Source organism: Microtus oregoni, unplaced genomic scaffold, assembly GCF_018167655.1.
Source record: "Microtus oregoni isolate MIOR12 unplaced genomic scaffold, Mior012 000009F_ref0000495, whole genome shotgun sequence".
Classification (NCBI taxonomy): Eukaryota; Metazoa; Chordata; class Mammalia; order Rodentia; family Cricetidae; genus Microtus; species Microtus oregoni.
Genome location: NW_024543068.1, coordinates 30,705,126 through 30,732,932, shown reverse-complemented (window position 1 = coordinate 30,732,932; position 27,807 = coordinate 30,705,126). Strand labels below are relative to the sequence as shown.

At 39.3% G+C, this 27,807-nt stretch overlaps 1 protein-coding gene across 2 annotated transcripts in view; it reads right to left on the bottom strand.

The window, feature by feature from the left end:
- Mis18bp1 (MIS18 binding protein 1) overlaps positions 1-23,467 on the bottom strand; it is a 39,423-nt gene extending 15,956 nt beyond the window's left edge. The window contains exons 1-9 of one of the 2 annotated variants that reach the window (XM_041658812.1): positions 23,105-23,467; positions 18,404-19,026; positions 15,989-16,419; positions 12,927-13,000; positions 10,644-10,774; positions 6,169-6,256; positions 4,911-5,059; positions 2,608-2,711; positions 945-1,038 (exon numbers count right to left, since the gene is read on the bottom strand). In XM_041658812.1, coding sequence (XP_041514746.1) covers positions 945-1,038; positions 2,608-2,711; positions 4,911-5,059; positions 6,169-6,256; positions 10,644-10,774; positions 12,927-13,000; positions 15,989-16,419; positions 18,404-18,935 — 1,603 coding nt within the window. In that variant the 5' untranslated portion in view covers positions 18,936-19,026; positions 23,105-23,467. Of the gene's footprint in view, positions 1-944; positions 1,039-2,607; positions 2,712-4,910; positions 5,060-6,168; positions 6,257-10,643; positions 10,775-12,926; positions 13,001-15,988; positions 16,420-18,403; positions 19,027-20,412; positions 20,500-23,104 lie in introns of those variants that run through there. The other variant, XM_041658813.1, reaches the window with a different exon arrangement.
- Between the last annotated feature and the right edge of the window lie 4,340 nt (positions 23,468-27,807).

The following is a 27,807-nucleotide window of genomic DNA, read 5'->3' as shown; positions in this document are numbered from 1 at the left end:
TCCAGATGGTTGTGAGCCACCATGTGGTTGCTGGGAATTGAACTCAGGACCTTTGGAAGAGCAGGCAATGCTCTTAACCACTGAGCCATCTCTCCAGCCCCCTCCACAAGATTTTTCATGAATGTCATAGATTTACAAAGTGTCTTCCAATTTCTTACATAAATCAAATAAAAAAATTCAGGTAGAATTTTTTCTTTTTCTTTCTTTCTTTTTATTGTTTTTGTTTCTCAAGACAGTTTCTCTCTATAGGCTTGGCTGCCCTGGAACACACAGAGATATACCTGCCTCTGCCTTCTGTGTTCTGGGATTAAAGTGCACTACCACCACTGCCCAGCTCACCTGAATATTCTCATTTTGAACAAAATATTTCTAGTGAGACTATTTTTATCATTTCATTTTATTTAATAATCTCAAAAACATTCAGCCTCTTTCAGGTACTTGTTTGAATCTAGTAGCCTAGACAGTACTATATTCTTCTTCCCCACTTTTATGAATTTTGATAGTTGTTCTTCATTTTTACTTTTCAGTTATAGTAAAAAAAAATACTACTAGGACCAAGGATTTATTATAACATGAAATCTTGAACTTGTTAGTATTTAGAGAAAGGGAACTTTAAATTTAGCCTATAATTACTGAGAATCAACACTTATCAAACCTTAATTATGGCATTAATTTCATAAAGGAAACATTAATGAGTACATTTAAAGCAATATATAACTATATAAATTAAAGTTACTTAGAAATCATATTAAAGGCAAACCTATAAATAATATATTTAAAGTAATATGTTATTTCATTAAATGATCATTTTATGCACAAGTAACTACTTTAAACCACCAATATATTTACCATTTTATATCAAGAAACTTAAAAAGATAATTTACTATGTTAAAATTATTTTAAAGTTACTATCCTAGTCATTGCACAACCACCAAAGAGATTACCTTGCTTCTGACTTCGAATTTTCTTTTTATTCATTCCTTCAGAATTCTCGTTTTTTGAAGGAAGTTTTCTGCAATTCGTTTTTCCAGATAATTCCTTCAAAATAAACAATGTACTTTTAAAGACTGCAATCTATAGAAATGATCTTGGGCATGTCCAGAAAAGCATCACGCATTAAAAAATTCTAGGTATTCCAGGTGGAGGTGGTGTACACCTTTAATCCTAGCACTTGGGAGGCAGAGGCAGGCAAATTTCTATGAGTTTGGGGCCAGCCTGGTCTGCAGAGTGAGCTCCAGGACAGCCAAGGCTACACAGAGAAACCCTGTCTTGCGGTGGAGGATGGGGTGGGGTTGGGGGGGGGTGATGATGATGATTTAGTTACTTGCTATTCTACTAATTTCATGAATAGAACATTCAGGATGTCCTGTTGGAGCTGCAACTTTAGAAGTAGGACACAGGGTAACAGGATCCGTCAAAAATCTTATTATTTACAGTTTTACTTTTTGAAAAATATTTACTTTTTAATTTATGTGTATGTGTCTGAGTATATGCCATGTGTATAAGAGTGCCCAAAGAAGGCCAGAAGAGAGCATCAGACCCCTGGAGCTAGAGGTAAAAAAACCTAACTGATCCAGGTTCAGGGAAGTGAACTATGGTCCAATGCAATACAGGAAGCACTCACAACCACTAAGACCATTTTGTACTTTTTAAAGTACCTTTTTATATGTCTTATTTAAGCCTTTACTTTTGTTATTATTGCATGTACTTTTCAAATGATAAGTAGAAAACCAATAAAAATCTCTAAGAGCTGAAGAGAAGGCTCAGCACGTGAGAAGGCTGATCCGCAAAGCTCATGATGGAAGAAGAAAACTGCCTTGTGCAAGCGGTCTTCTGACGCACGCCTGCTTGAGGGAGCACACGTGTGCCCCGCCCCACCAAATAAATAAATAAATGTACATTTTAAAATAAAATAAAACACTATGGGAATTAAAGTTAAAATTAACAGAGATTTTTTCCAAAATGCAGAAGAAGCCTTCTAAGGAGAAAGACTTATACAAATTTTTCCTGCTTTCTATAGATGTTAAGTATGGTTGACTGCAGGCAGTTATAACAGAAAATTATATAATTATATAGTATCCAGACATTTAAGATGCATAAATACGTCACTGAAATTTTATCCTATGGACATTTTTGCAAGCTAAATACTTAAAAAAATTAGGAGTACTGGGATCAAACTAAAAGTGTATCTCTCATATACCACAAATATTCTACCAATGGAAGTGTGTCCCATCCTATGTTCCTTTGTTCTTTCTCATTTATTAGACGTTGTCTCTGTCACCAACAGTTGTTTAACTTCAATAGCAGTTCCATCAAAAAGTAATTTGTACAGCTCAATGTAAGCTTCTTCTTTTCTAACCTTCTCTTAAACACTGACTTAAAGATATCTATCGAAGTCTATTTTCCTGAAACAGTTCTTCCAAATTCTTAAGCTCTCAAATAGTAGTTTCGACTTTTGCAGTTCCTGAGTTAGGACTGGTCAATATAAATGATACTCATCAAAAAGAAAATTGTATCTTTTGATGCAGCTCTTAAACTTCTCAGGTACCACATTATGTTCCTAAACATCAGCATCATATATACCACCATTTGAATACTATCACTTACTTGGTTATGGAGGAGCCTTAACTGTGGCTTATTCCGACAATTATTATATCCAATGTTTATTTCTGTAGCTCCTGGGGACCCATTGTGCTTATTTTTCTTCATTTCTGTAAATTCAAAGATGGAGGATTAGATGGAGATTCGGTATTTTTCCAGCAGATTATGGTGTTCTGTGCCTGTACTCCCATCACCCTGGAGATTAAGATGGAGTGTTGGCAACATAAGAGGCTGTCTCAGGGAAAGAAGGCAGGGAAAAGGGGGGAAGAGAAGAAAATAGAGTGAGAAAAAGGGAGGGGAAGGGAGAGAAAGAAAAGTGGAAGAAGGACAAGAAGCTAAGTTGCTTTTCCACATTAAAAAGCTAACTGTGGGAAGAAAAATCTGTGTAATGAAATGTCAGGTATATTCACTGTAATTTGATTATATAACATTTTTGTAGGACAGAAAACTCTCTACAGGGTATGGCTTAATTCAAATCACTTTTATTTTCCTTAGAAAATATTAAAAATGAACAAGCATATTGCTTATACCTGCTTTGAATCGCTTATTATATCTAAAAACAGAATAGTATAGTTAATTTTGTGAGTTTATACATCCTATACATTCAAACTGCACATCAACTAAATAGAAAGCTAGTGATTGTTTTTCTTATGTGTACGAAATTATGTTTCAGTTAATTTATATACTTCAATGCATAATTAAATCATATTATTTTTGGCAAAATTTTGTGAAGAAGTTTTATTTTTTCCTCCACAGGAGTGTCCATGGCTCATGGGCACCCACACTGACACACAAACACTAATTCAAAAATTAATTAATTACAATAAGAACTTTTGTTTTAACTGCTACTATTGCTTTTACAACTAAATTTTGTATTATATATCAGACTGACCTTGAATTCCAGATATTCCTGATTTATTCACCGAAGTGCTGGGGTTACAAGTATATGCCAGAACATCTGGCCAAAAGGTATTTTGTTATCCCTTTAGAAACTGTAAAGATACACAATGGATGGCTCTAACCCTTGAGATTACTACATAGTATAGGAGGCTGATACTACAGCAAGTCCTTCATAAGATGCTTATGTAAGTGTTATAAAGAGTTTTTTAAAGTACAACACTATGATATAATGGTTATAGCACTAAATATGAAAAATTATATTAGGTAAATAAAATAATCATGTCATCTTAAATTACCATGGACTGAGTCATCTACATCACCTTAGTTGTTTAATGTTAGGCACATTTAAGTTTTTTTCCCCATTTAATTTTTAATTGTGTATATATGTGTTTTTTATAAGTGCACAGACAGCACTTTAAATAGTTTACCAAACTTTGGTGTTTAAAATCTGTATTCCATTCCACTTGCCACATGTCTAAAACATTTGCAACAATCATATTTACAATTCAGCTCTCTTTCCTAAAAAAGTTATTCTAGGTTATTTTTCATTTAGGAGTTAAAAGTGGGGAGGGCTGGCAAATGCAAGTAATAGTCCCACAACTCCTAAATTCTAATAAAGTCAATAACCAACCTACCAATCTTAAGAATGGATGACTTTTGTAAAAAGGAAGGGTTAAGAAAGATCTAAAGCTTTAGTAAGTGAAATTTTTGAAATCATTTACATATTTAAATATTGCCTTTTGTGAACTAAAAATGATACAAAAAATTTCAAGGACAAAGAAAGTTCAAATGACATACCAACATTAGAGTGAGATGTATTATTTACATCTAATATGGTAGGTAATACATACCTTTAGCAAAAACAATTTACAGTTCTCACAAGTTTTAAGATTATATAAAGCCCTTAGCTACAGAGTTAAGGTAAAATTTCAAGAAATGTACACAACAGATTTCAGTAACTTTTATCATGTATATAATTGAGAAGACTGTAAGTTAATCTTCATACATTATTTGTGAGAGTGGGGTGGTGTGAGGTGTAGAGTATAGTGTTAGAAAAGAGTGGATCTAGAACAGTTCTGTCAACCACCTTTAGAGCACCTGCCAGTCAAGAATTTATGCCAGTTCCCCCATGAACACAAATACAGATGTTTATCTCTACTACATGATTGCTGGTAGCTTCAATATAATCCTTTATTGGTATACTTATTGGGGTTTTGGCATTGTGATTAAAGGTTTATACCATGAAATAAAAGGAATAATGATAATGAGCAGCAGTCTGTAGAGTAGCGAGAAAGCAGGAATTTCAAGGTAATATTTACTCAAAGAGCACCAGTCTATATTATATACAAGCAGTGTTAAGCTCATGTAAGACTCTACCACTGTCACAACAAAGAAAAATTCAAACATACCCAAGGTATCATCAGTAAGGTCATAAGTGCTGCTGGCTTTTAGGAGGACATCTGTTTGTGTATCTTCTGCATCATTTTTCATTGATTTTTGTTTTTCATGAACTCTTGCAGTTTTCTGTCTGGTCTTATTCCTGTCCTTTTCTCCAGCCCTAAAACAATTGCGTTATTTTTTTTTTTCTAATATAGGATAATCAAGGAGTTCAAGGACAGTCTGAGCTACATATTGAAGCTAGCCCGTTACAGGAGACCTTCTCAAAACAAACGTGCACTCAAGAAACAAGACAATTATTTAAGCAGATTTTATCTAAGAAAACCACAGGACAAAGAGCTACCAGTGGTAGAACACTTACCTAGCAAGTGTGAGGCCAGAATTAAACACTGTTGGGCAGTTGCCTATTTTTGTAAATAATGTTCACTGAAACACAGTCATGCTCATTCAATTTATACTACCTATAGTTGCTTCTCTGTTAAAAATACAGAGTTGAGTGGTTGAGAAAAGTAACATGTGTGGAAAAATACCATCTGGGGGGCTGGAGAGATGGCTCAGAGGTTGAAAGCATTGCCTGCTCTTCCAAAGGTCCTGAGTTCAATTCCCAGCAATCACATGGTGGCTCACAACCATCTATAATGAGGTCTGGTGCCCTCTTCTGGCCTGCAGGCATACATGCAGACAGAATATTGTATATTTAATAAGTATTAAAAAAAATTAAAAAAAGAAAGAAAAATAACATCTGGCACTTTCAGGAAAAACCAATCTCAATTCCTACTATAAGTTACTTGGACTTGGGTAAAATTTAAAACTCTGTATCTCCTACTGGCTCCCAAAGAACAATTAATAAATTGTTTTCTCTCAATGTCTGCTAACAGCATGTGACACTCAAAAACTACTGAAAATTAATGGAGAAAAATTAATCAAGAACTTCAAACTAATATTTGACAACTACGTGCCATCCAAGGGCAGGTGATTGAAGAATTCTTGAAATATGGCTAGGATTTTATTTTCTTTCTGAACTTACTCAACATGTCAGAAATTCTAATAAAGCATTATGATTTCTAAAACACCTAAGATCATTAAAAAAAACTTCAAAACTAGGAATAAACACAAAACCCCAACAAACTAGAACCAGTTTACATTGGTTACAGAAGCACATACATGTGAAAAGGACCATTATTTTCTGTATCTAAAGTGAGTACATTTTAGGGAACATAACTTATACCTTGATAAAGCTGATTTTAAAAAACGTTAAGGACACTTTACCTTAATTGTTCTAGAAAATTATCAATGTGTTCCTTCCAATTTTGGGGGAATCCAAACATAAATTTTCTTATGAGATAAGAGGGATAACCTATTTAACAAAAAGCAAAATAAATACATAAATATTTTAATTTACAAAAGAAAAAATGATCCAAAAGCCTAAAATTTTGAGGCGGCATCTCCAGGTCAGTGTCAGTCAAGAAATGCATACTTGCTCTACTATGTTAAGCACTGCTGGAGATGCTGAGGACCCATCAGTAAAGCAAACGGAAGTCCCACCACTACATAGTTGATATCTATGATAGCGTGTAAGAGAAAGTGAAGCCAGGAGGTAAAAATTCTTTGCTGGACTGTTGTTACAAAAAAACTGGGTAAGAATTTTCATGGGCGAAAAGGAGAGGACAGCAATTTAAAAGGGTGTAGCTGAGAAATTCTACTGAACTAGGAAGCCAATATCTGGGAACCTGGGGGAATGAGTCATGGCAATATGGAATTTGAATATTAGAAACAGGGAAATGAAAAGCCTGTTGGGCTGTTTGTAAAGGAAGACCAGCAACACTGAACTGCCAGTGTTGGCAGATTTCTGTCCCTCCAAGTCCCACAGCCATTCAGTTCCAAATAAACACACAGAGGTCTACATTAATTATAAACTGGTTGGCCTGTCAGCTCAGGCTTTCTTATTAACTAGCTCTTATATTTTACATTAACCCATAATTCTTGTCTGTGTTAGCCACATGGCTTGTTACCTTTATCAGTGAGGCATTTTCATTTTGCTCTGCATGTGGGTGACAACTACAGACTAAGCCTTTCCTCTTCCCAGAATTCTCCTGTTCTGGTTGCCCCGCCTATACTTTCTGTCTGGCTACTGGCCAATCAGCATTTTATTAAACCAATAGAAGTGACAAATCTTTAAGGGTACAAGATCACACAGCACTTCCCCCTTTTGGTTTTTTTCCCCCAAAACAAAAACTTTAATCTCATTTGTTTAGTTGTCTTCCTGACTATTATCCATATCAACTTGTAACCAACACTCTAAACAAAGAAAAATATCCATAATCTATTTTTTGGGAGTGTGGGCATAGTGTTCCAGGTTACTTCCTGCTGATTGATGGTGCTGATAATCTTATGGGGACCTAAAGAAAATTTAGGATTTTGGTCAAGTCCTGACGAAATATTTTGTAAGGCTTGATCATCTCAGCCAGAAGTCTTGAGGCTGTTCTGAATGTAGAACTCAGAAGACACTCTAGGCCAGGCAGTGGTGGCGCACGCCTTTAATCCCAGCACTCGGGAGGCAGAGGCAGGCAGATCTAGTTCCAGGACAGGCTCCAAAACCACAGAGAAACCCTGTCTCGAAAAACCAAAAAAAAAAAAAAAAAAAAGACACTCTAATAGAGGTCCTCTGAAATGTTGAATCATCTGGGCCATTAGCTCCTATCAAAGATTTTTTTAGGGGGTCTTCTTTTAATCAAACCTGATTTTTCTTAAACCAGAATGAATCCACAGCTTCTCATTTCCTGAGGAAACAAAAGCAAAACCTTTTCTCCAAAGTAGCATATCTTTTGACTCAAATTTTGAAGTCAAGGCATTTTCAAAATATATGTTAGATTAATCCAGCAGCATTTATAATCAAATGTCTTTTAGCAGCTTTTGCTCCTTCCTCAGCCATCAAACAATTCAAAGTTAACACAGTTAACAAAGTTAATACAGTACCCAGACTATGTATTTTCCATCTTTATGTGGCTTTATTTTAAACTGTGTCTTTTATTTGTATTTTTAATTTTTGTTTTTTTTGAGTTAGGTTTCTCTGTGTATCTTTGGCTGTCCTGGAACTCTCTGTAGACTAGGCTGTCCTTGAACTCCCAGAGATCCACCTGCCTCTGTCTCCTGAGTGCTGGGATTAAAGGAATGTGTTACTACACCCAACTACTCTTTTTCTTTTTTCTTTTTTTAAGGACTTTCGTCTTCTTCTTTTCTCTCCCAAGCCTATATATAATTATTTTTAAAGACACTGTAAACTGTTTAGAGGTTTTTTCATTTGAATCTATTTTTACTGTATATCTCTCTTTTTATGACCACATGACTCTAATTTGCTAAGCGATATGGCTACAATTAAAGCATGGCTTTGACAGTATATTATCCACCTCATTCCTTAGATTTCTGAGTTTAGCTTCATGGCGGAGGTACTGGTGGGAGCCATGTTTACTGCCACAACTCTATGGAGTTTCAAGATCCCTGCCACTATCAAGAAGCATGCTATCTTTAGGTTCACCAATTGTAGACTCCGTGACCCTTATTTATGGCTAGAAACCAATTATGAGTGAGTACATCCCATGTTCATCTTTTTGGGTCTGGGTTACCTCACTCAGTATAGTGTTTTCTAAGTAAGAAGGTGAACCCAAGGAAAAACATATAGTTATCCTCTTGGCTATGGGAAGTAGACAAAATTGCCGGGGAGAAAATTGGGATCTTGGGGGTAGGGTGGGATGGGGGTAAGGGGAGATGGGGAGAGAAAAGGAAGAAGGGGAGGATGGGGGAAATGTGGGGAAAAAGGATGATTGGGATAAAGGAAGGTTGGATAGGGGAGCACGGAAGCACAATTCTTAGTTAAGGCAGCCACCTTAGGGTTGGCAAGAGACTTGAACCTAGAGTGGCTCCCAGGAGCCCAAGACGATGTCCCTAGTTAGTTCCTTGGGCAGCTGAGGATAAGGAACCTGAAATGACCCTATCCAATAGCAATACTGATGAATATCTTACATATCACCATAGAACCTTCATCTGGTGATGGATGGAGATAGAGACAGAGACCCACACTGGAGCACTGGACTGAGCTCCCAAGGTCCCAATGAAGAGCAGAAGGAGGGAGAACATGAGCAAAGAAGTCGGGACCACAAGGGGTGCACCCACCCACTGAGACAGTGGGGCTGAGCTATTGGGAGCTCACCAAGGCCAGCTGGACTGTGACTGAAAAAGCATGGGATAAAACCAGACTCTCTGAACATGGCGAACAATGAGGGCTGATGAGAAGCCAAGGACAATGGCACGGGGTCTTGATCCTACTTAATGTGCTGGCTTTGTGGGAGCCTAGCCAGTTTGGATGTTCACCTTCCTAGATATGGACAGAGAGGGGAGAACCTTGGACTTTGCACAGGGCAGGGAACCCTGACTGCTCTTTGGACTGGAGAGGGAGGGGGAGAGGAGTAGGGGGAGGGAGAGAAGGGTGAGAGGAGGGGGAGAAGGGTGGGAGGAGGGGGAGGGAAATGGGAGGCTGGGACGAGGCGGAAACTTGTTTTTTTTCCTTTTCTCAATAAAAAAAAAAAGAAGCATGCTATCAGCTATTCACAAACACCATTTAACTGTTTGGTGGTAGGGCCTCCTAAAAGAGCTGCGAGGTTTTTACAGCTAAAGCTAAGTCAAGAAGTCTCTCTTAGATGAGATGCACTTGCCTCTAAAAAACAGAGCTCACCTGAGAAAAGGCTCTTACCAAGAAGCCATGCTTAACTCTGTTCTTTTTGTGTCTAGAATTACTTTGCAAGCTCTCTCAGGTTTTATGTGGATGTAGTTGTCCACATTAGCACCATTTGTTGGCAGAGGTTTCTGTCCTGCCCACTCCCACAGTCGTTCAGTCCCAAATAAATACACAGAGGTCTACATTAATTATAAACTGATTGGCCTATTAGCTCAGGCTTTCTTATTAACTAACTCTTACATCTTACATTAACCTATAATTCTTATCTGTGAAAGCCACATGACTTGGTACCTTTATCAGTAAGGCGTTCTCATCTTGCTTTTCCTCTGCAGCTGGGTGACCACTGCAGACTGAGCCTTTCCTCTTTCCAGAATTCTTCTGTTCTTGTCACCCCGCCTATACTGCCTATACTAGCCAATCAGCATTTTATTAAACCAATACAAGTGACAAATCTTTAAGGTTACAAGACCATTGTCCACAGCATGCCAGGAAAAGTTAGTACTAGGAATTTACTAAAAAGGGTAATAAAGGTAGTGAGGAATATGGGACATTACAAGGACTAGGGTCAGTTCATGAGCTTGGGTATTTTGGTGAAGAAGGTCCTTCTGTCTATGTGTTGCTTTTATTGGTTAATGAATAAAGCTGTTTTGGCCAGTGAATTAGCAGAATAGGGCAAGGCAGGAGTTCCAAGCAGATAGAGGAAGAGAGAGTAGGTGGAGCCGAGAGAAGACATGTGGCCATTGCAGGAGACAGACACCTCTGCCAGAGTCACCCAAATGTAAGCCATGATCTCGTGGTGATGCACAGATTAATGGAGATAGGTTAGTCTAGGATATAAGAGCAAGTTGGAAATAAGCTTATGTTATTAGCCAATCAGTATTGTAAATGATATAGTTTCTGAGTGATTATTTCAGGTCTGAGCATATGGGAATGAACAAGCAACCTCCACCAACAGGTACTTATTTAAGAAAAAGGAGAAGCTATGGAAAGATTAACTAAGGAACCCATTTACCTGCTTCTTTCATGGAAATCCGGTCTATTAATCCTTTTAATATATAAATGTTCCCCGATAATGTCCTAAGCTCATTGTGTTTAATTCGCTCTACAATTACATTGCTATGCCAATAAACATCAGTCATATCTCTAGGGAAAAAAGAATAAGTTTATTAAGGTCAGCATATTCACACTTAACCAGGAGCTGTATATACATATAGCAGCACACAAAAAATTATCATAAAGTAACGATTTTGAGCCAGTTATATATAATCGCAGCACTTGGTAGGTAAACTCAGGAAGGTTGTTCCAAGTTTGAGGCCATGACAGCTAGGGTTTCATAGTGAGATGAAATCATGATATCACCCATCAAAAAGGAAGTACTAATTTTGTACTTTTAGCTACCACAACAATTACAGCATTCCTAATCTAATTACAAAACACTTGAGGGCTAGCCAGTACTGAACTCAACTGCCTGGCTAATTGATCCTCTGAGTAATACAAGAGATATATTGTGGCCAATCAATCTATGTATCTAATATAAAATGTAGGATTGCCATGGAAACAGAAACCAACTGTCATTAAATGTTTGTTGCTGGCAATATTTGAAACTTCAGCTTAACAGCTACTAAACTTTCAAAGAAATTTGGAAGCCCTTTTCCTCACTGTGTTGACCTTTTTTCCCAGAAATATTATTTTGATTTATTCAGATGGGGTCTTGTTTTGTTTTTCACATTTTTATTTAGTGTGTGTATGACATAGAATTCTGGGAATCAGTTCTTTACTTACAAGATATGGGTCTCAAGGATCAAACTAAGGTTGTCCAACCTGGCAGCAGGCACCTTTGCCCTCTGAGCCATCTTGCTGGCTCCTGAGTCTTACTATGTTACCCATGATCGCCTCAGACTTTTACGTCCCCGAGAACCTGCGGTTACAGTTGACATGTGCACTTCTAATCCCTCTCTCCTACCCCATGTTCAGAAATGTCAAGTAGATCAGGTAATTTTGAGGGGTCTTTGTCTTTTCTTAATCATGAATACAAAGGCAAATGTTTTTACCTTTTATTTTGTAAAGAGCTTCTAGCTGGGCAAAAAAATAAAGATGCAAATTACTGACCCAGAAACCTATTCTTCATACTTCTTTAAAGAAACTAATGATAAATATAAAATCAGAACCAAATATGAAGATCTATTAGATAAGTCTGAGCAGTCTTCATTCAATAGATAATAAACATACATATACATGAGTTATAAGGAAGTTCTCTCAATTAAATCAAATGGGATTAAACTCACACCTTAATACTTACCTTTGACTCTTTTTTGTTTTTTTAATATATATTTGGTTTTGTGTTTGAGCATGCGCATAAGTGTGTGCGTGCATATTTTTTTATTTTTATTTTATTTTTTTGGCTTGCTATTGTTGAGACATGGTCTCTCTACCTAGCTCCAGCTGTCCTAGAACTATGTAGACCAGGCTGGTCTAAAACTCATATGGAGTCACCTGCCTCTGCCTGTGGAGTAGGGAATAAAGGTGTGTGCCACCATGGCCCACAGTTTTATTTAGCATTTAAATCAAACTCTAAAAGTCACTGCTCTTTAATACTGTAAATATTAACTCATTTAATTCTTGACACTATCTACAACAATGCTGAACACTGAGCATAAGTTGAATGTCTTGCTCAAGCACATAGTAGTGTAAGGCCAACCTCAGCTATATGAAATACTCTCAAACCAGGAAAAGTCTTCCCACAATATTAGGCCATATTATGATTATTGCACTAATGAAGAAATTAAGCCTCACAGAGTATAAGTAACTTCTTCAAGTTACATTGGCAGTAAGCAACATTAACTGGATTCACAAAGGCAATCTATGTTGCATCTTGAACATTATGGAAAAGGGAATAAGATAGGCAACAAGACTCTACATATTCAACCTTAGAAACCAGGATACTCTATATTATTTTACCACAGACATTTTACTATATGGAACAACTGATTCTCAAAGGGAGAACAGTAGCTGAGTTAGCCTACTTGTCTGACAATGCTTTCACTTCTGGGAAAACCAAAAAGTATCAATCAGTTACTTAATATGCAACTACTTGACAGCTTTAAATAATTTTGATCCTTTCATGGATCAATAATTGACATCGGATAACTAGCAAGGAATTGGCATCATGTTGTGCTTTTGCCTTCAGTTTATAACCTCATGAGAATGTGTGTTGTAGGAATATGCTATTTGTTGCTGACCACATACATAAAACCAATTTAAATATTAGAAAAGAACACTGAAATGTTATACTTACACCAGCTTTCCTTCTATGCATATAGCCGTGTTATTATTGATGACTTTAATCATCCATTCCTGTAGCTGGACTACCTAATCAAGCATAAAACCAAGAACACATTTCTTATGCTATTTGCATGCAGAATGATAAAATTAGCATTAAACATTAGAAAAATCTTAACTATAAGAAAAACCCGAAGTAATCCTAGTTTTTTCGTAGTACCTATCATTATCTAAGAACCAGCCCATTTTAAACAGTAATTCTTAAAACTACTGTACTGAATGAAATAAGAAATAGACTTGTACATGAAGTTGTGCTATATTGTTTGGCTATAATACAGAAAGATCTGCATTTCAAATACTCATACAAAATGACTTAGCCTAAGGGAGAGAATCCTAACATATACACTAAACCGTCAAATCTTTTAGAAAACACAGCAATTTTGAAGGAACAACAAAAAAAAAAGCCAAATATATTATACAACTTGCCCCCCCCAAATTAACTATATATTTGTTAAACTGACTTAGAGCTATATTTTCAGTTTCTATACACCATGAAGGTCACAGCTGGTAATAAACATGCAATACCATTCTATTCCAAAGCAAACAGCTGAGTAGCTCAGAAAATGATTTTAGTGTAAGCAAAATATCATTAAAATATAAAATTTTCTATGAACACTGACAATAAAAACATTTATAGTTTGGCCGGGCAGTGGTGGCATACGCCTTTAATCCCAGCACTTGGGAGGTGGAGGCAAGCTGATCTCTATCAGTTGGAGGCCAGCCTGGTCTACAGAACGAGTTCCAGAACTGGCTTCATAGCTACTGAGAAATCCTGTCTCAAAAAGAAAAAAAAAAAAAAAAAAAAAAAAAAAACAAGAAAAAAAAACCCTTTAAGTTCATAACAATTTAGTAGCATACATAATTAAAGTGTTTCTGAAGAGAACTAGAGCCTTAATACAACAACTAACGAGTGTCATTCACTTTAAATGAAAGTACGCATTTATATTTAAAGACAAGTTCCTTGGTGAGTTTAAACTGAACCAGGAAAAGACGTTAAAATGGACGGATGGTGTTTGGTATGGCATTGTTAATTATTCTTTTAAAATATAAGTATTTTGGGCATGTAGCTCAGTGGTATAGCACAAGTCCCTGGGTTTGATCTCCAGAACTGAAAAAGAGGTTAGAAGACTAGGATCAATGCTATTTTCATCACATGGGGATATACCAGCAGGCAACAGGAAACATGAGAAAGCATTCCGTAGTGCACTTTAGGCTCACTAGTTCATGTTATCTTTACAACTCGAGGAAGCAAGCACCATCTCCGTTTTACAGAAAAAGAAATTACAAAATAAATCTAAATAACTTTCCTGTAAAAAGCATGATTCCTTGAAAGGGGTAAGCAAGAAGAAATGTAAGTAAGTAAGACCCCTCCATGATTAATGATGTGGAGAGGGAAAACTAGAATAAAGGCATGGATCTGAGAGTTAATATATAATGGTTATAATGGTGGACCATAGGAACCTGCAGGGGAAGAAAAGAGCAATGAGCAAAGGGAATGTAATGAACTAATGGCTTACTTAGTGGTGTCAGAATATAGAGCATGAGGCAGGTATAACGATTAGTGAAGGGGAATGATAGTAATATGTGATGCATCTGCATTGAGAATCTGGTACATGCACTAGCAATATGAGATATGAATAAGGCTTGAGTAGACAATAAATGTAAAAGAGAGACCATTAAAGAAACAGAAATCGCTGGGTGGTGATATCACATGCCTCTAATCCCAGCACTAGGTAGGAAGAAACGGGGGATCTCTGTGAGTTCAAGACCAGCCTGGTGATCTACAAAGTTCCAAAACAGCCAAAACTGTTAGAAACAGAAATCCTGTCTCAAAAAAACAAGAAAAAAAAGAAAAAAAAAAAGAAACCAGGGAGGTTGTTTGTATAAGGCCTATTTCAGTTAGCACAAGTTAAAAAAATGTTCCTAGAACATAGATAACAGAATACTGATGCTCTATATCTCTGAAGTTGAAAAGGACACAATATAATGAAGACCTAAGAATGGGTGAGAGACTATGTCAGAGTTAGGGAATATACAAAAGTACCTATGAATATGAGTCCGGGAAGGCTTGAAGTTCTTATGGTAACTGGTATAAACAGCATGGTAGAGATGAAGTACTAGGAAATCTAGAATACCTTTTCAAACTTTCTTCAAATATTATAAGTCAATATTCATTAAATTTAAATATTTGTAAATGAAACAATTTCTAACAAACACACTAAGATATAAAACAGCAACTACTTCATTTTTAAATTTTAAGATAGAATTAAATACCATCTCAATTTGATACTCACTATCATGTACTTAAAAGTTAATAGACATACTTTTAACAGTTGGGAATTTTACATTGTCCTTTTCCTTTTTTCAGTGCTGGAAGATTAAGCCTGGGGTTTATACATGCTTTTATTTTTTCTTGAACTGGTATTACATTTCCTTAAAAAAATGCATCTTAATGTAACATAATTTAATGCTTTAAATTTTTTATTTACTCATCCCATATAACCTTTTACCAGGAAAATTCTCAATTCTATTTTTTTTATTTTTTTAAAAAAGATTTATTTATTTATTATGTATACAGTGTTCTATGCATGTACACCTGCGTGCCATAAGAGGGCACCAGATCTCATTATAGATGGTTGTAAGCCACCATGCTGGGAATTGAACTCAGGACCTCTGGAAGAACAACAAGTGCTTCTAACTTCTGAGCCCTTTGTCCAGTCTGAAAATTCTCAAACTCTTTGGCTGTTAAAATTCCTTTCTTTTTCAAATGTTGTTAATAATACCTCAAAAGTCATAAGAATAGAAGTAGTAGCAATGTCAGCATTCATATCTTACAGTAAGTAAATAGTTGAAATTTACAACTAGTAATAGAGAAGACAAGAATTAATGAGTTACCTTACTTTCAGCCCATTCATCTTTTCACTAGGCTCATAGTTGAATAAAATGAGAAACTATAACGAGGGTTTAGATAAGGGAGAATTAAAATAGAAATAAGCAACGCCTTAAATGTCTTCCTACCTGATATTTTTTAACTTCACTTGCAACAGCTTCAAGCTTTGTAACCTTTCTTTGAGACTGGCCAGGTATTATTAGATTAAGTCTTGGACTTGCAAGTATGATTTCACATGTATTTTCCATGAAATGATGAGTCGTTCCTCTAGAACCCGATTTTTTATTTTGTTCTAAAATATCCTCTTTTGCAGTCCCTTCTGTTGACACATCACTCCCAGAAGTCATCAAGGGGCTATGATCCCAAATAGGAACACAGTCAGAACTCACAGTCTTAATGCCTGTATTTCCAAGCTTTTCATAAGTAGAATTAACTGTGTCCTTTTTGGACACAGTGGCTTTAACAGTTTTCTCTTTTGAATGAAGAACTCTAGTTAATACCTTGCTTGAGATGTTTGAAGCTTTAACACTTTCTTGTTCTCGATTCAGAATTGGAAGCTCTGTCAAAAATACAAAAAACAAAATTTATAGAAACATCCTATGGAAAAAAGTTGTTTTAAACTATTTATATTAAAAATTGAGATTAGGAATGCCCCTACCCCCCATGCTCAATTTAAGTGTCTCTAGTTTTTGTTTTGTTTTGCTTCCCAAAACAGGGTTTCTCTATCTAACATTCCTGGCTGTCCTGGAACTTGCTCTGTAGCCTAGGCTTGCCTCAGAGATCAGCCTGCCTCTGCCTCCTAAGTGCTGAGATCAAAGGTATGCTCCACCACCACCCAGCCTGGGTTTTTTTTTTTTTTTTTTTTTTTTTTTTTAGAAAGACAGGGTCTTTCTATGTAGGTCTGATTATACTTACTATGTAGGCCAGGCTAGCACCAAACCTACCTCTGAGGGCTGAGATTAAAAGCATGCATCACCACACCCACTTATTACAAGTGAAGGTTCAGAGTTCTTACTGCCCACTGGTAACTAGTCTAGGACATTTAACAATAGTTCAAAGTAACTGGAAAAAAAAAAAAAAAGCTGAGCAGAGGTGGCCCAAACCTTTAATCTCAGCACTCAGGAGGTAGAGGCAGGTGGATCTCTGTAAGTTTGAGGCCACAGACTTACCTCTCTTAGGCCTGGTGGCAATACCTGCAATTTAGCACTTAAAAGACTAAGGTAAGAATCTCTCAAGTTCAGGTTGGCCTGGGTTACACAGCAAGACTTTATCAAAAACAAAACCTCCACAAGGCTAGTGACAGTGTTTACATAAAGTAGGTGAGGCTTCAGATTTAATCCCCAGGGGAAGGGAGATTTCCATTTTTCACTTCCCTGTTTTTCTAGACCACGCTATCAAATCAACAATTATTCTTATCATAACACATACTTTCTTTCCCTTCTTCCACCCACCACCACCCCCCCCCTCTCTCTCTCTCTCTCTCTCTCTCTCTCTCAATAGGTTTCTCTTGGGCTCATTTTCCTCAGTGACTTTCTTATCTATCATGTCCCCTGAGCCGCCTCTACACTCAGGATGCATTAAACTCATTAGTCCCTAAACTTGGTAGTAGTTCTGATATGCATCTATTACCTAACAAACCTGTGCACTAAAATCTCATCTTCTCATTGAAGCTTATTCTAACTATAGCACAGCTCTCACTTATACCCATTGTCTTTACTACACCTTTCAATGTTTTCTGAGACAAAGTTTCATTATATAGCTCAGTGGTCCAGGATAGTCCACTGTATAGCCTGATAATCCAGGCTAGTACTAAACAACACAAAGCAATGCTCCTGACAATCTCTTCAGTGCTGGAATTTGCCACTGTGCCTGGCTCCTTTTTCCCCCCATGTTTTTTCTCTTCTATTGTACCAAAAAAAAAATTACTTTTAAAGTCAGAATGAGGCCAGGCGGTGGTGGCGCACGCCTTTAATCCCAGTACTCGGGAGGCAGAGGCAGGCGGATCTCTGTGAGTTCGAGGCCAGTCTGGTCTACAAGAGCTAGTTCCAGGACAGAAACCAAAAGCTATGGAGAAACCCTGTCTCGAAAATCCAAATAAAGGCCGGGCGGTGGGCGCACGCCTTTAATCCCAGCACTCGGGAGGCAGAGGCAGGCGGATCTCTGTGAGTTCGAGACCAGCCTGGTCTACAAGAGCTAGTTCCAGGACAGGCTCCAAAACCACAGAGAAACCCTGTCTCGAAAAAACCAAAAAAAAAAAAAAAAAGAAGAAGAAGAAGAAAATCCAAATAAATAAATAAATAAAGTCAGAATGAGAGAAGCAGATCTGTGAGTTCGAGGCCAGCCTGGTCTATAAGAGCTAGTTCCAGGACAGCCAGGACTGTTATATAGAGAAACTGTGTCTCAAAACACAAAAAAAAAGTTCTCCAGAATGTGAGCAGACATTTTGGTACTCTCTTATTATGCTATTCCAAGAACTTAAAAGTGTTTAATACATTAAACAGTGAAAAAGACATTGTTTTAAATCCACACGTGATTAAACTAACCTCCTAATGAAGTATTATTGGATTGGGATGATTTTTCTTTTTCTTCACAGAGGTAGGTTTGTTGCAACTGAATTTTCTTATCTCTGTTAGAAGTGAAGACTTTCTTATGTTCACACTGTGGTGGTCCCAACATGCTACTGCTGCTTGATGCTTGTTCTTTGTCATGCTGTATTTTCTCTTTCATTCTTTGAAAGATTTTTCTTGGTGTTTCATAGTTCATTTCATTTCTTAACCCATCCACGTTGCATTTTATAACACTGATATCAGGATAGCTGTTTGAAAGGGTAGCCTCTGTTAGCATGGTGGAGTGACATTTCTTTTTATTGTTAGAAGCTGCAATTTCTAATAACTGATTCTTGTTATGACCATTAAGTTTTAGAGAGGACTTCCGATATTTTGCCAATTCTTTTACAGGAGTAAGTGTGTTTGAAGGAATGTTGTCAATAAAGATGGCGTCTTCAGGCATATTTCTTCTTTGAGATTTCCCAGAAGACAAATGAATTCCTGAATGGTTTAAACATGTTACATTCATCTTGATAAGGCAGTGGCAACAAAATTCTTCTTATAGAAAAGTCAATGAATACAAATTTCCAGGCAGAACTTCAACAGGAATCCAGAGAAACCTGTAATAAAATCAACTTTTTATATTGTCTGGTAATTCTTAAATACACAAATTTTCTGTAACAAAATTATACCATTAAAAAAGTTTAATTGGTTCTTATCAACACTGGATAATTTATAACTCACAAATCAGACTAATTGTTAATGTTTTTAATAAATTACAATTTTCATCATTTTTTCAAGAGAAAAGCAGTTTAGCATTTAAAACTGCCTACTTACAAAAAACAAGAAAGGAAAAAAGGCACCATTCAACAAATAACTTAGTTAATATCCCTAAGTTCTGACTTATAAATATCAAATATCTGTTTTTGAAATTTACCTGACAGCTATGGGACTGTGTTTCTTTAAGGGATTTTAGAGCCACCCAGGAAGAGGTTCCCTGTCCATTTTTTTTTTTTTTTTTTTTTTTTTGCTTTTTCGAGACAGGGTTTCTCTGTGGTTTTGGAGCCTGTCCTGGAACTAGCTCTTGTAGACCAGGCTGGTCTCGAACTCACAGAAATCCGCCTGCATCTGCCTCCCGAGTGCTGGGATTAAAGGCGTGCGCCACCACCGCCCGGCTCCCTGTCCATTTTTGATTTAAACTCAGGACCTTGAGCATGCTCTACAAGCATTCTACTGCAGCAGTCAAATGCATTCAAACACGGAGTCTTTAAGATTCCCATCCAGTATTTGCATAAAAAGGGAATGACATCTAAATTAGGGACTACATAAAGATAAATTAACTAGCCAGGTAGCGGTGGTGGTGGTGGTGCAAGCCTTTAATCCCAGCACGAGGGGGGGGGGGGAGGGGGAAGGCCGGCAGATCTTTGTGAGTTCAAGGCCAACCTGGTCCATAAGAGCTAGTTCCTGGAGAGGCTCCAAAGCTACAAAGAAACCTTGTCTCAAAAACCAAAAAAAAAAAAAAAAAAAAAAAGTTAACTGATACTTCCCTTTATGCACTTTACAATTTTCAGACAGCAGCTACAATGCTCCTAATACTGATAGACCCATGTCATATAAATAATCTGGCTCTATCATATTTTAGAATATTTAAATTGTAAGATTTTAGTTAAAAACTTTTAATAAAGGAAGAATTTTAATTTATCATAATTCTTTAAATGTACTACTATTTAGAATTTTTAGAAAAATTATTTAAATATTTATGGTCTTTTTTTTATTTATTTATTTTGTATACAATATTCTGTCTGTATGCCTGAAGGCCAGATGTCTTTACAGATGGTTGTTAGCCACCATGTGGTTGCTGGGAATTGAACTCAGGACCTTTGGAAGAGCAGGCAATGCTCTTAAACACTGAGCCATCTTTCCAGCCCCATATTTATGGTCTTAAACTTGTTTTTTCTTTCTTTTTTGCAACATATTCTTGCTTTATAGTCCAGGCTGGCACCAACCTTGAGTTCTCCCTGCCCTCGCCATCTTGGTGCAGGAATTACAAGCACTTATTACCACATCTGACTTTCTTCTTACATGGAAATTGTATGTTCCATAAATAGAAATAAAAATTCCAAGTGTAGAACTATGCATTGTGGTAATACTTGGAAAATTAATATTTCAATCCTAGGTACCTAAAACTTACTAGTCAAGATTTATAGCATCTCTTACTACTGAATTTATTCTATAATTTTTTACATCATCTAAATGGCAAAGAGCTATCATGGGAAATACCAATACATATGAGGCATGGTGGTGCATACACCATATCCTAGCACTCAGGAGGCTCAAACAAAACAGAAACTTCAAGGCCAGCCTGGGCTATGAAACCTTGTCTCAAAAAGTAATTACTGAGGCAGGCGAATCTCTGTGAGTTCGAGACCAGCCTGGTCTACAGAGCTAGTTCCAGGATAGGCTCCAAAGCCACAGAAAAACCCTGTCTCGAAAAAAACAAAAAACAAAAAAAAAAAAACAAAAAACAAAAAAAAAGTAATTACTAAAGCAATTAGATAAAAGGATATCATTCTTTTTCTCAAAAAGTGAATAAGCAACTTGAAAATTCATATACAAAAAAATCCCACTTTATCTAACAATTTATTATAAGGAGAGCATAGAGAAGTATTCTTTTTTCTTTATTTTCTTCCTGTTTTTGTTGTTTTTGAGGGAGTGTTTCTCTGCGTGTCTGGGACTTGTTCTGTAGAACAAGCCAGCCTCAAACTCAGATTCTGCCTTCTAGGGCTTGGGACTAAAGGTCTGCACCACCACACCCTGCTAGTCAAAGTATTTTCAACAGCTGACAAATCTATCTTGTAAGTCTGGCCCTGTGACAGAAAAGCCGTTGTAATTTTCTCACAAATGTTTGCTCAACAACTATGTATTAATGTGCTTTATTCATTAATGTATCTATTTTAGCATTGCTAGAGATTGAACCTAGGGCCTCAGGCATGCTAGGCATATAACCACGGAGCTACAGCCCTAGAGGGGTTAGTAATATCCACTAACAATACCAGTGAAAAGACACTCTCAGAAAGAAAAACGAATAGACTGTACAGTCGCAGGGGAAACTGGCAGAGTCTGGTCAAGGTGACCTAACCTCATCATCTGCCTGATGAACGGCCTCAAATAAAAATTGCAAGTAAGCTGAAAACAAGCACAATCTATACCAACAGAAAGACATTTCCAGGACGGATAAAAGTTGGCCAGAAACACAGGCCCAAAGTCCTAGCTAAATATTTACACAGCAGAAGGATCTTAAGTCCCAGGCCTCAAAGGGGGTTACAGGGTCAGGTCAACAACAGATCCTAAACTTTTCAAAAAAAAAAAGTAAAACAGGAGGCTACAGGGCTGTGACAGATGCTAGCAGCCTGCCTGGCCTGGAGGGCGCTAGGTTCAAACACTAACTTGCAGTAACAATGAATAAACCACAAGTCAAGGTGACGGTAGGCTGATTTGTGCACCTTGAAATAGTGGTGGCAAAAAGAAAATAACGCCACCCGGAAGCTCAGAAGCAGGTCCAGGACAGGGCAGATAAGCTAATGGTCCCCAAGATGCTACTGACCTGCTAGTGAATCAACCCCAAGCTCGAGCCCTAAGAGAGCTAGCTCCAGCGCGCACACTTCCGAAGCTTCCCCACCAGAAGAGATTCCCCAGTAGACCCCTGCAGTAGCATTTCTGCCCAAACTGTTGCCCGTTTGAGATGTCTGTTTAATTTTTATATTAGCACGACAGCAAAAGAAATGTTTGTGTGGATAAAACGAGCGTATTCGAAAGACAAATCTTGCGGGGACATCCTAATTGGCAGGGCCGTGCTCTCCCCGTAGAGGTCATTTATAAAACTCAATTCAATGTACCCAGTAACAAAAACGACTTTAAATTTTTCCAGCATTAAAAGGACTTAAATCCACGTTTTAAAGAAAAAAAAAAAAACGAAGACATGCGCTTAGGAGAATAAACACTTAAGAAAGCCGTAAAACAACAACAAAAACAAAATAGGTCGGCCCTGAAAACACACACACACACAACATTACAGGGACTCAGCAGGTTACATTTAGGGATATAAAAGTATATACATATATGTATGCAGCTACGACTGGCGAGAAAGGAACGACTTAACTTCAAGGAGAGTAGGGAGGTGCGTAAAGAAGAGTTTTTGGGGGGAGAAAGGGGAAACGAGAAATGCAATTAAATTAAAACCTCAAAAAGACAAACAAGCAGGGCGGTGGCGGCGCAGGCTTTTAATCCCAGGACTCGGGAAGGCAGAGGCAGGCGGGTCTCTGAGTTCAAGGTCAGGCTGTTCCACGGAGTGAGTTCCAGGACTGCCAGGGCGACGGATAAACCCCGTCCCGAAACAGCAAACCGGAAACAAAACAGCGACAACCGGTGCACCTGACCGCACGCAGTCCTATCCTTTAAGGGCAGGACGAGGGGCTTCCCTTCCTCAGTTTTTCTCACATCCACGCCTGCAGCAAGCACGGAATTTAATGCTAAGTCAGCAGCACCAGCGGCCCGCAGACGACGAGACGGCCTCCCGGCTCCTCCTGCGTTTCGAACCCACGTCTACAGCAGCGAGGGCGGCGCGCGGCTGTGCGAACCCTGCGTGATCGTGGCCTCGGCGGGGGCGGGGAGGGGACGGCGGGGACCCAGCCGACCTACCTGGACGAAGGCAGCAGCACCAGGCCGTGGCGACCGCTCGGCCCCGAGCCCAGGGAGGAAGCCCCGGCAGGGGCGACACGCGTGACCGCAGGGATACGGACCCGTGCGAGCTACGCTGCCCGGCGGGGCTCGCTTCCGCCGCACAGACAGCAGCAGCGCTGGAATTCAAATCCGAGAGCCCGCCCCCCGGCGCCCGGGATTGGCGCGCTCGGGAGTGACGTCAGCGAGCGTCTTCCGTGCCTCCAGGATCCCGAGTCGCACGCCGGAGTCGCCGGGACTGGGCGGTGTGAGCGGACGGCGAGTTGCCCGGGCGGCGCCGGGTGACGCGTGCAGTTTGTTTCTCTCCACAGAGGGAGGCCGCCCAGGAACGCCTCGCCACTCCTCCCGTGATGCTCTGCGTGGGAAAGGCCGGCGACAGTTGAAGCCTGAGTTCTCTCAGAGCGGCGGAGTTGACTAAGTTTGACCCTTCCCGGCCACACTCGTGAGGCTCGGGCTGCTCCCGGAGAGGAGCTTCCCTTCTCCCTCAAGTCGGCTTCTGAGGAGAAAAGATGCTTAGTGATTTTGAAGGAGTTTCTCTTTCAATTCACCATCCAGGTTTTGTTTTTTTTTTTCCCAGAAAAAAAATTGTTCCCCGGAAGTAGACTGAACAAAGTTTTTTAAAAAATATTTATTTATTTATTTATTTATTATGTATACAATATTCTGTCTGTGTGTATGCCTGTCGGCCAGAAGAGGACACCAAACCTCATTTCAGATGGTTATGAGCCACCATGTGGTTATTGGGAATTGAACTCAGGACCTTTGGAAGAGCAGGTGAAAGACCCCCCCCCCCCTCGCCCAGCTTATTAAACAACTTAGCACCGGTAAGGCCATTTTACAAGGCTTGTACTGAATATTCAGGGTTTGAACAAAGGGCAGTTTAAAAGCTGCCAAAACGAGCTAGAGACACCTGTGGCTGGGCCGGGGGAGGAACGGGAATACCGAGAATATGGTTAGGCACCGTCTGTCCCAGGCGGGGAGGAATGGTGAAGTCTGCCCTAGATAAGAGCCAAGGCAGCCCATATCTGAATTCTCGGGAACTAGAGACCTTGTCCCGACCTGAACTCGGCCACATTCAAACTGACCAATGAAAACCCTGTAACTATGCTTCTCGCTTCTGTACCACGCTTTTTGCTCCCCAAAACATATATAAACCCATTACCCTGACCTGGAGGTGCGCAAGTCCTCTGAGAGACTTTGTCGCCCCAGGTACCTGTGTATCTGAATAAACCTCTTGCTGTTTGCATCCGTACAAGTGGTCTCGCTGTTCCTTGGGAAGGGTCTCCCCAGAGGAAAGACACTCTTGGAGGGTCTTTCACAGGCAATGTTCTTAACCTCTGAGCCATCTCTCCAGCCCTGAACATAAAGTTATATTCGCATTTTAGTGTTTAATTTGAATTATCCCGGCCGGAAATCTAATTCTCTTTCCAAGAATCTAAGCACCGTGGTGGAATAAAACACTTTTCTCAGTGGACGTCGGTGGCAGTGCGTTGGAAACCTGTTCCCCCAACGCTGGAAGGCTGAGGCAGGAGGATGAAGAATTAGAGGGCAGCTTACAATACACAGCGTTTCACTGTCCTAATGTGGGGAGAAGGGGGAGCAGGAACACAGGGGTAAGCCGGGACGATAAGGTAGCTCTGTTTCCAGTGGCTTATTCGATTTTTTTGAAGATTTTTTTCTGTATGAATTCCTGCATATAGGTATGCGTACCAAGTGCCCATGGAAGTCAGAAAAAAGTGTTGACTGCCCTGGAACTGGAGTTACAGATGGCTGTGAACCACCAGGTCAGTGCTAGAAATTGAACTCAAGTCCTGCAGGAGCAGTCGGTGCTCTTAACCAGTGAACCAGTTTTCCAGCCAGAGGGTTTTTTCTTACCTTCTGTCTGATTTTGGAACTCATGGCTGAGGGTCAGACTCTGTCCCTGAACAGTGCCCTAGGGCAGTGGTTCTCAACCTGCCTGATGCTAACTAAGACCCTTTAACATAGTTTCTCATATATGGTGACTTCCGACCATAAAATTATTTTCCTTGCTACTTCTTAACTGTAATTTTGCTATCTGTGTTGCCTGATGGTCTTAGGTCACTCCTGTGAAAGGGTCATTTGGCCCTAGAATTCACGGCCCACAGGTTGAGAACCGCTGCCCTAGAAGTTAGGGGAAAGAATAGGACTTTAAATAAGGTTTTAGACAGCCAGTCCTTAAGCCTGTGTCCTTGTTATTTTAATATTACTATCTGCACATGGGGCTGGAAATGGCTCAGGTGCCCTCTTCTGGCCTGCAGGGATACATGCAGGCAGAACACTGTGCAAGTAACAAATAAATAAATCTTAAAAAACCAACCAAAGCCACCTGCATGTGAAAGGAATAGTGACTCTGTCTGCAGACTCCACAGCAAGGAGCAGCCACTGCTTCTCAGCTGCCAGAGGCTTTCCTCAGACTCCAGGATGAGGGGCTCCTTTGCTCTCCAAGCTTTTTTCCTTCTTTCCTCCCTCTTTCTCTGCACGACTGCTGAGATTTACAATTTGCTTACCCTGAGGTGTCTTTCTTTTAAAGCCTAATAAAAATTGTCCTTGAAAGATTATATTATTTCCCACCTCCCTTCCTCTCCTCCAAACCTTCCCTTATACCTCCCCTTCCTTGCTCCCTTACAAGTGGCCTCCTTTCCCATTAATTGTTATTACAAGTATACATGTTTGTATGTGTGTGTTGAAGAGTCCAAGAATAAGAAAAGTGTAGATTCCAGAAGTAAAAATGTAGAAACAAAGAAATGTAAAGTTCTAAGTCTAGGAGAATGAGAACAGACTGTCAGCAGCTTTCTCAGCAGATCAAGGATCAGTCATTCACAGCGAGCCATTTTCTTGGATGCTTGGGAAGCCTCTGTCAGCTTAGGTCTTTTCATTTTACAACTGGTTGTTTTATTTACAAGGCCAGAGCTTCTCCCTGCAAATTGAGAGTGGTGTCCTGGCCATCTCTGATAAACGACAGATGTGAACTGAATTAAGCTTTAGGAGACAGAGATATGTGACCTCTGGGTTAGGCACTGTCTCTGTTGTGAAAAACTGGCACCACCATAGGGGAGGCATGGGACATCAGTATACACTGCCTGGAGGTACCAGGACAGACAGTGGACAAAGGCACAAACACCATCTAACTAATGAGCTCCAATAATGGAGGTTATAAAGTATGGCAGTCAGTATCTGAGTTTTACTTAACCCTTGAGATAGTGTGAAAAGCTTTCTGCTGTCTCCTAAATTCTCAGCCTAAGAACAAATTAATTCTAACTTATTAGTCTTCTAGTATTACTAGAAGTCCCTTTTCTGACTATTGCTAAAGACATCTGCTTTCTTGCAGTTAGTGACTTACGCTGTAATCTACTCTGAAACATATTTTATGATAGCTGCCTAGTTACCCATTGGCATTAAAACTCACTCCCCTCCATAGGGTCAGGGTAAGATCATAAACATTCCTTTGATCATACCTAATGCTTGGTGCCCTAACTATAAAAGATGGGTTCAGAAACCAGCCATTTGCCACAGCCTGACAAATACCATCTCTGACTGTGATCTCAGCTAGTTTTGTCTCCTTGTGCTTTGTGATAGTACTTTTAGGAGCATGGCTAGAGTAAGTAGTGTTGCGGGAGGTCCTCCCACTCCTCCAGCCTATCACCGCTGAGATACCAGCCCATTGAGGCGTGGTCTCTCTCCCTTTAAAAAAGTGGCCACTTCCCTCTCCTCTCTCTCTTCACTTCCTGCTCCGCCGGCGACTAGACTCCTTTCCTGGTTGCATAGAGGGCTGTTGCCTGGGACAGTGATCTGTAAGTTTTTTCCCCTTTAAATAAATACCACCCTAATAATCATAACCCCGAATTGGTGTGGCATTGTTTGTGTCTTACGCCTTCATTTTGGCACCCAACGTTTGGTTTCAGAACCTCTCCTTTCCCCGCTCGCAGCCGCGAGTTCGGATTGGCGGCCACAAGTTCGGCTTGGTGGCCGCGAGTTCGGCTTGGCGGCCGAGAGTCCGGCTTGGCAGCTGCGAGTTTGGCCAGGCGGGAGCCCTTCCTTCCTCAGCCGCTGCCGGCAGCCTTGGACTCCCCACGTGGATTTAAACTCCACAGGCCCGCATAGTCTCTGCCCGCGTGGTTTGCTCTTTTCTGAGTCATTTTTAAATCTCCCTTGCAAGTACAGCTCTTAAGTGGCATGAACCTGAGCACGTGGTTGCTGAAAGCTGCAACCCCTCAGGGTGACTCTGTCACGTGGAGGCATAAGCGGCTTCCAGATTGCTCTTCTCTACCCCTGGATTCTGGGTTTCTGGTTCCGTCTCAGGAATTGATTTAATTACATTTACTTTGTTGAGAAACTTGCATTTTCCAGTTTTTAACATCTACTAAGGCACTGAAACAGGACCATGTTTTCACCGCGACTCGGCAACAGCGCCACCTGCTGGATAATAGGTAATATGGCAGTTTTCGTTTCTAACGCAAATTTTACTGCTTTGTTTTCACTAATACAATGGATTAGTAAACTTATATTTACTAATACAATGAATTACATCATACAAGGTTTATATGATTATGGGGATACCTTAATTTGCTTGTTACTAGGCCTCAGTTTTCTTTTCCATATTCTATCATTAAGGAAGAATATGGCACTCCTAAGAACGATTGAAT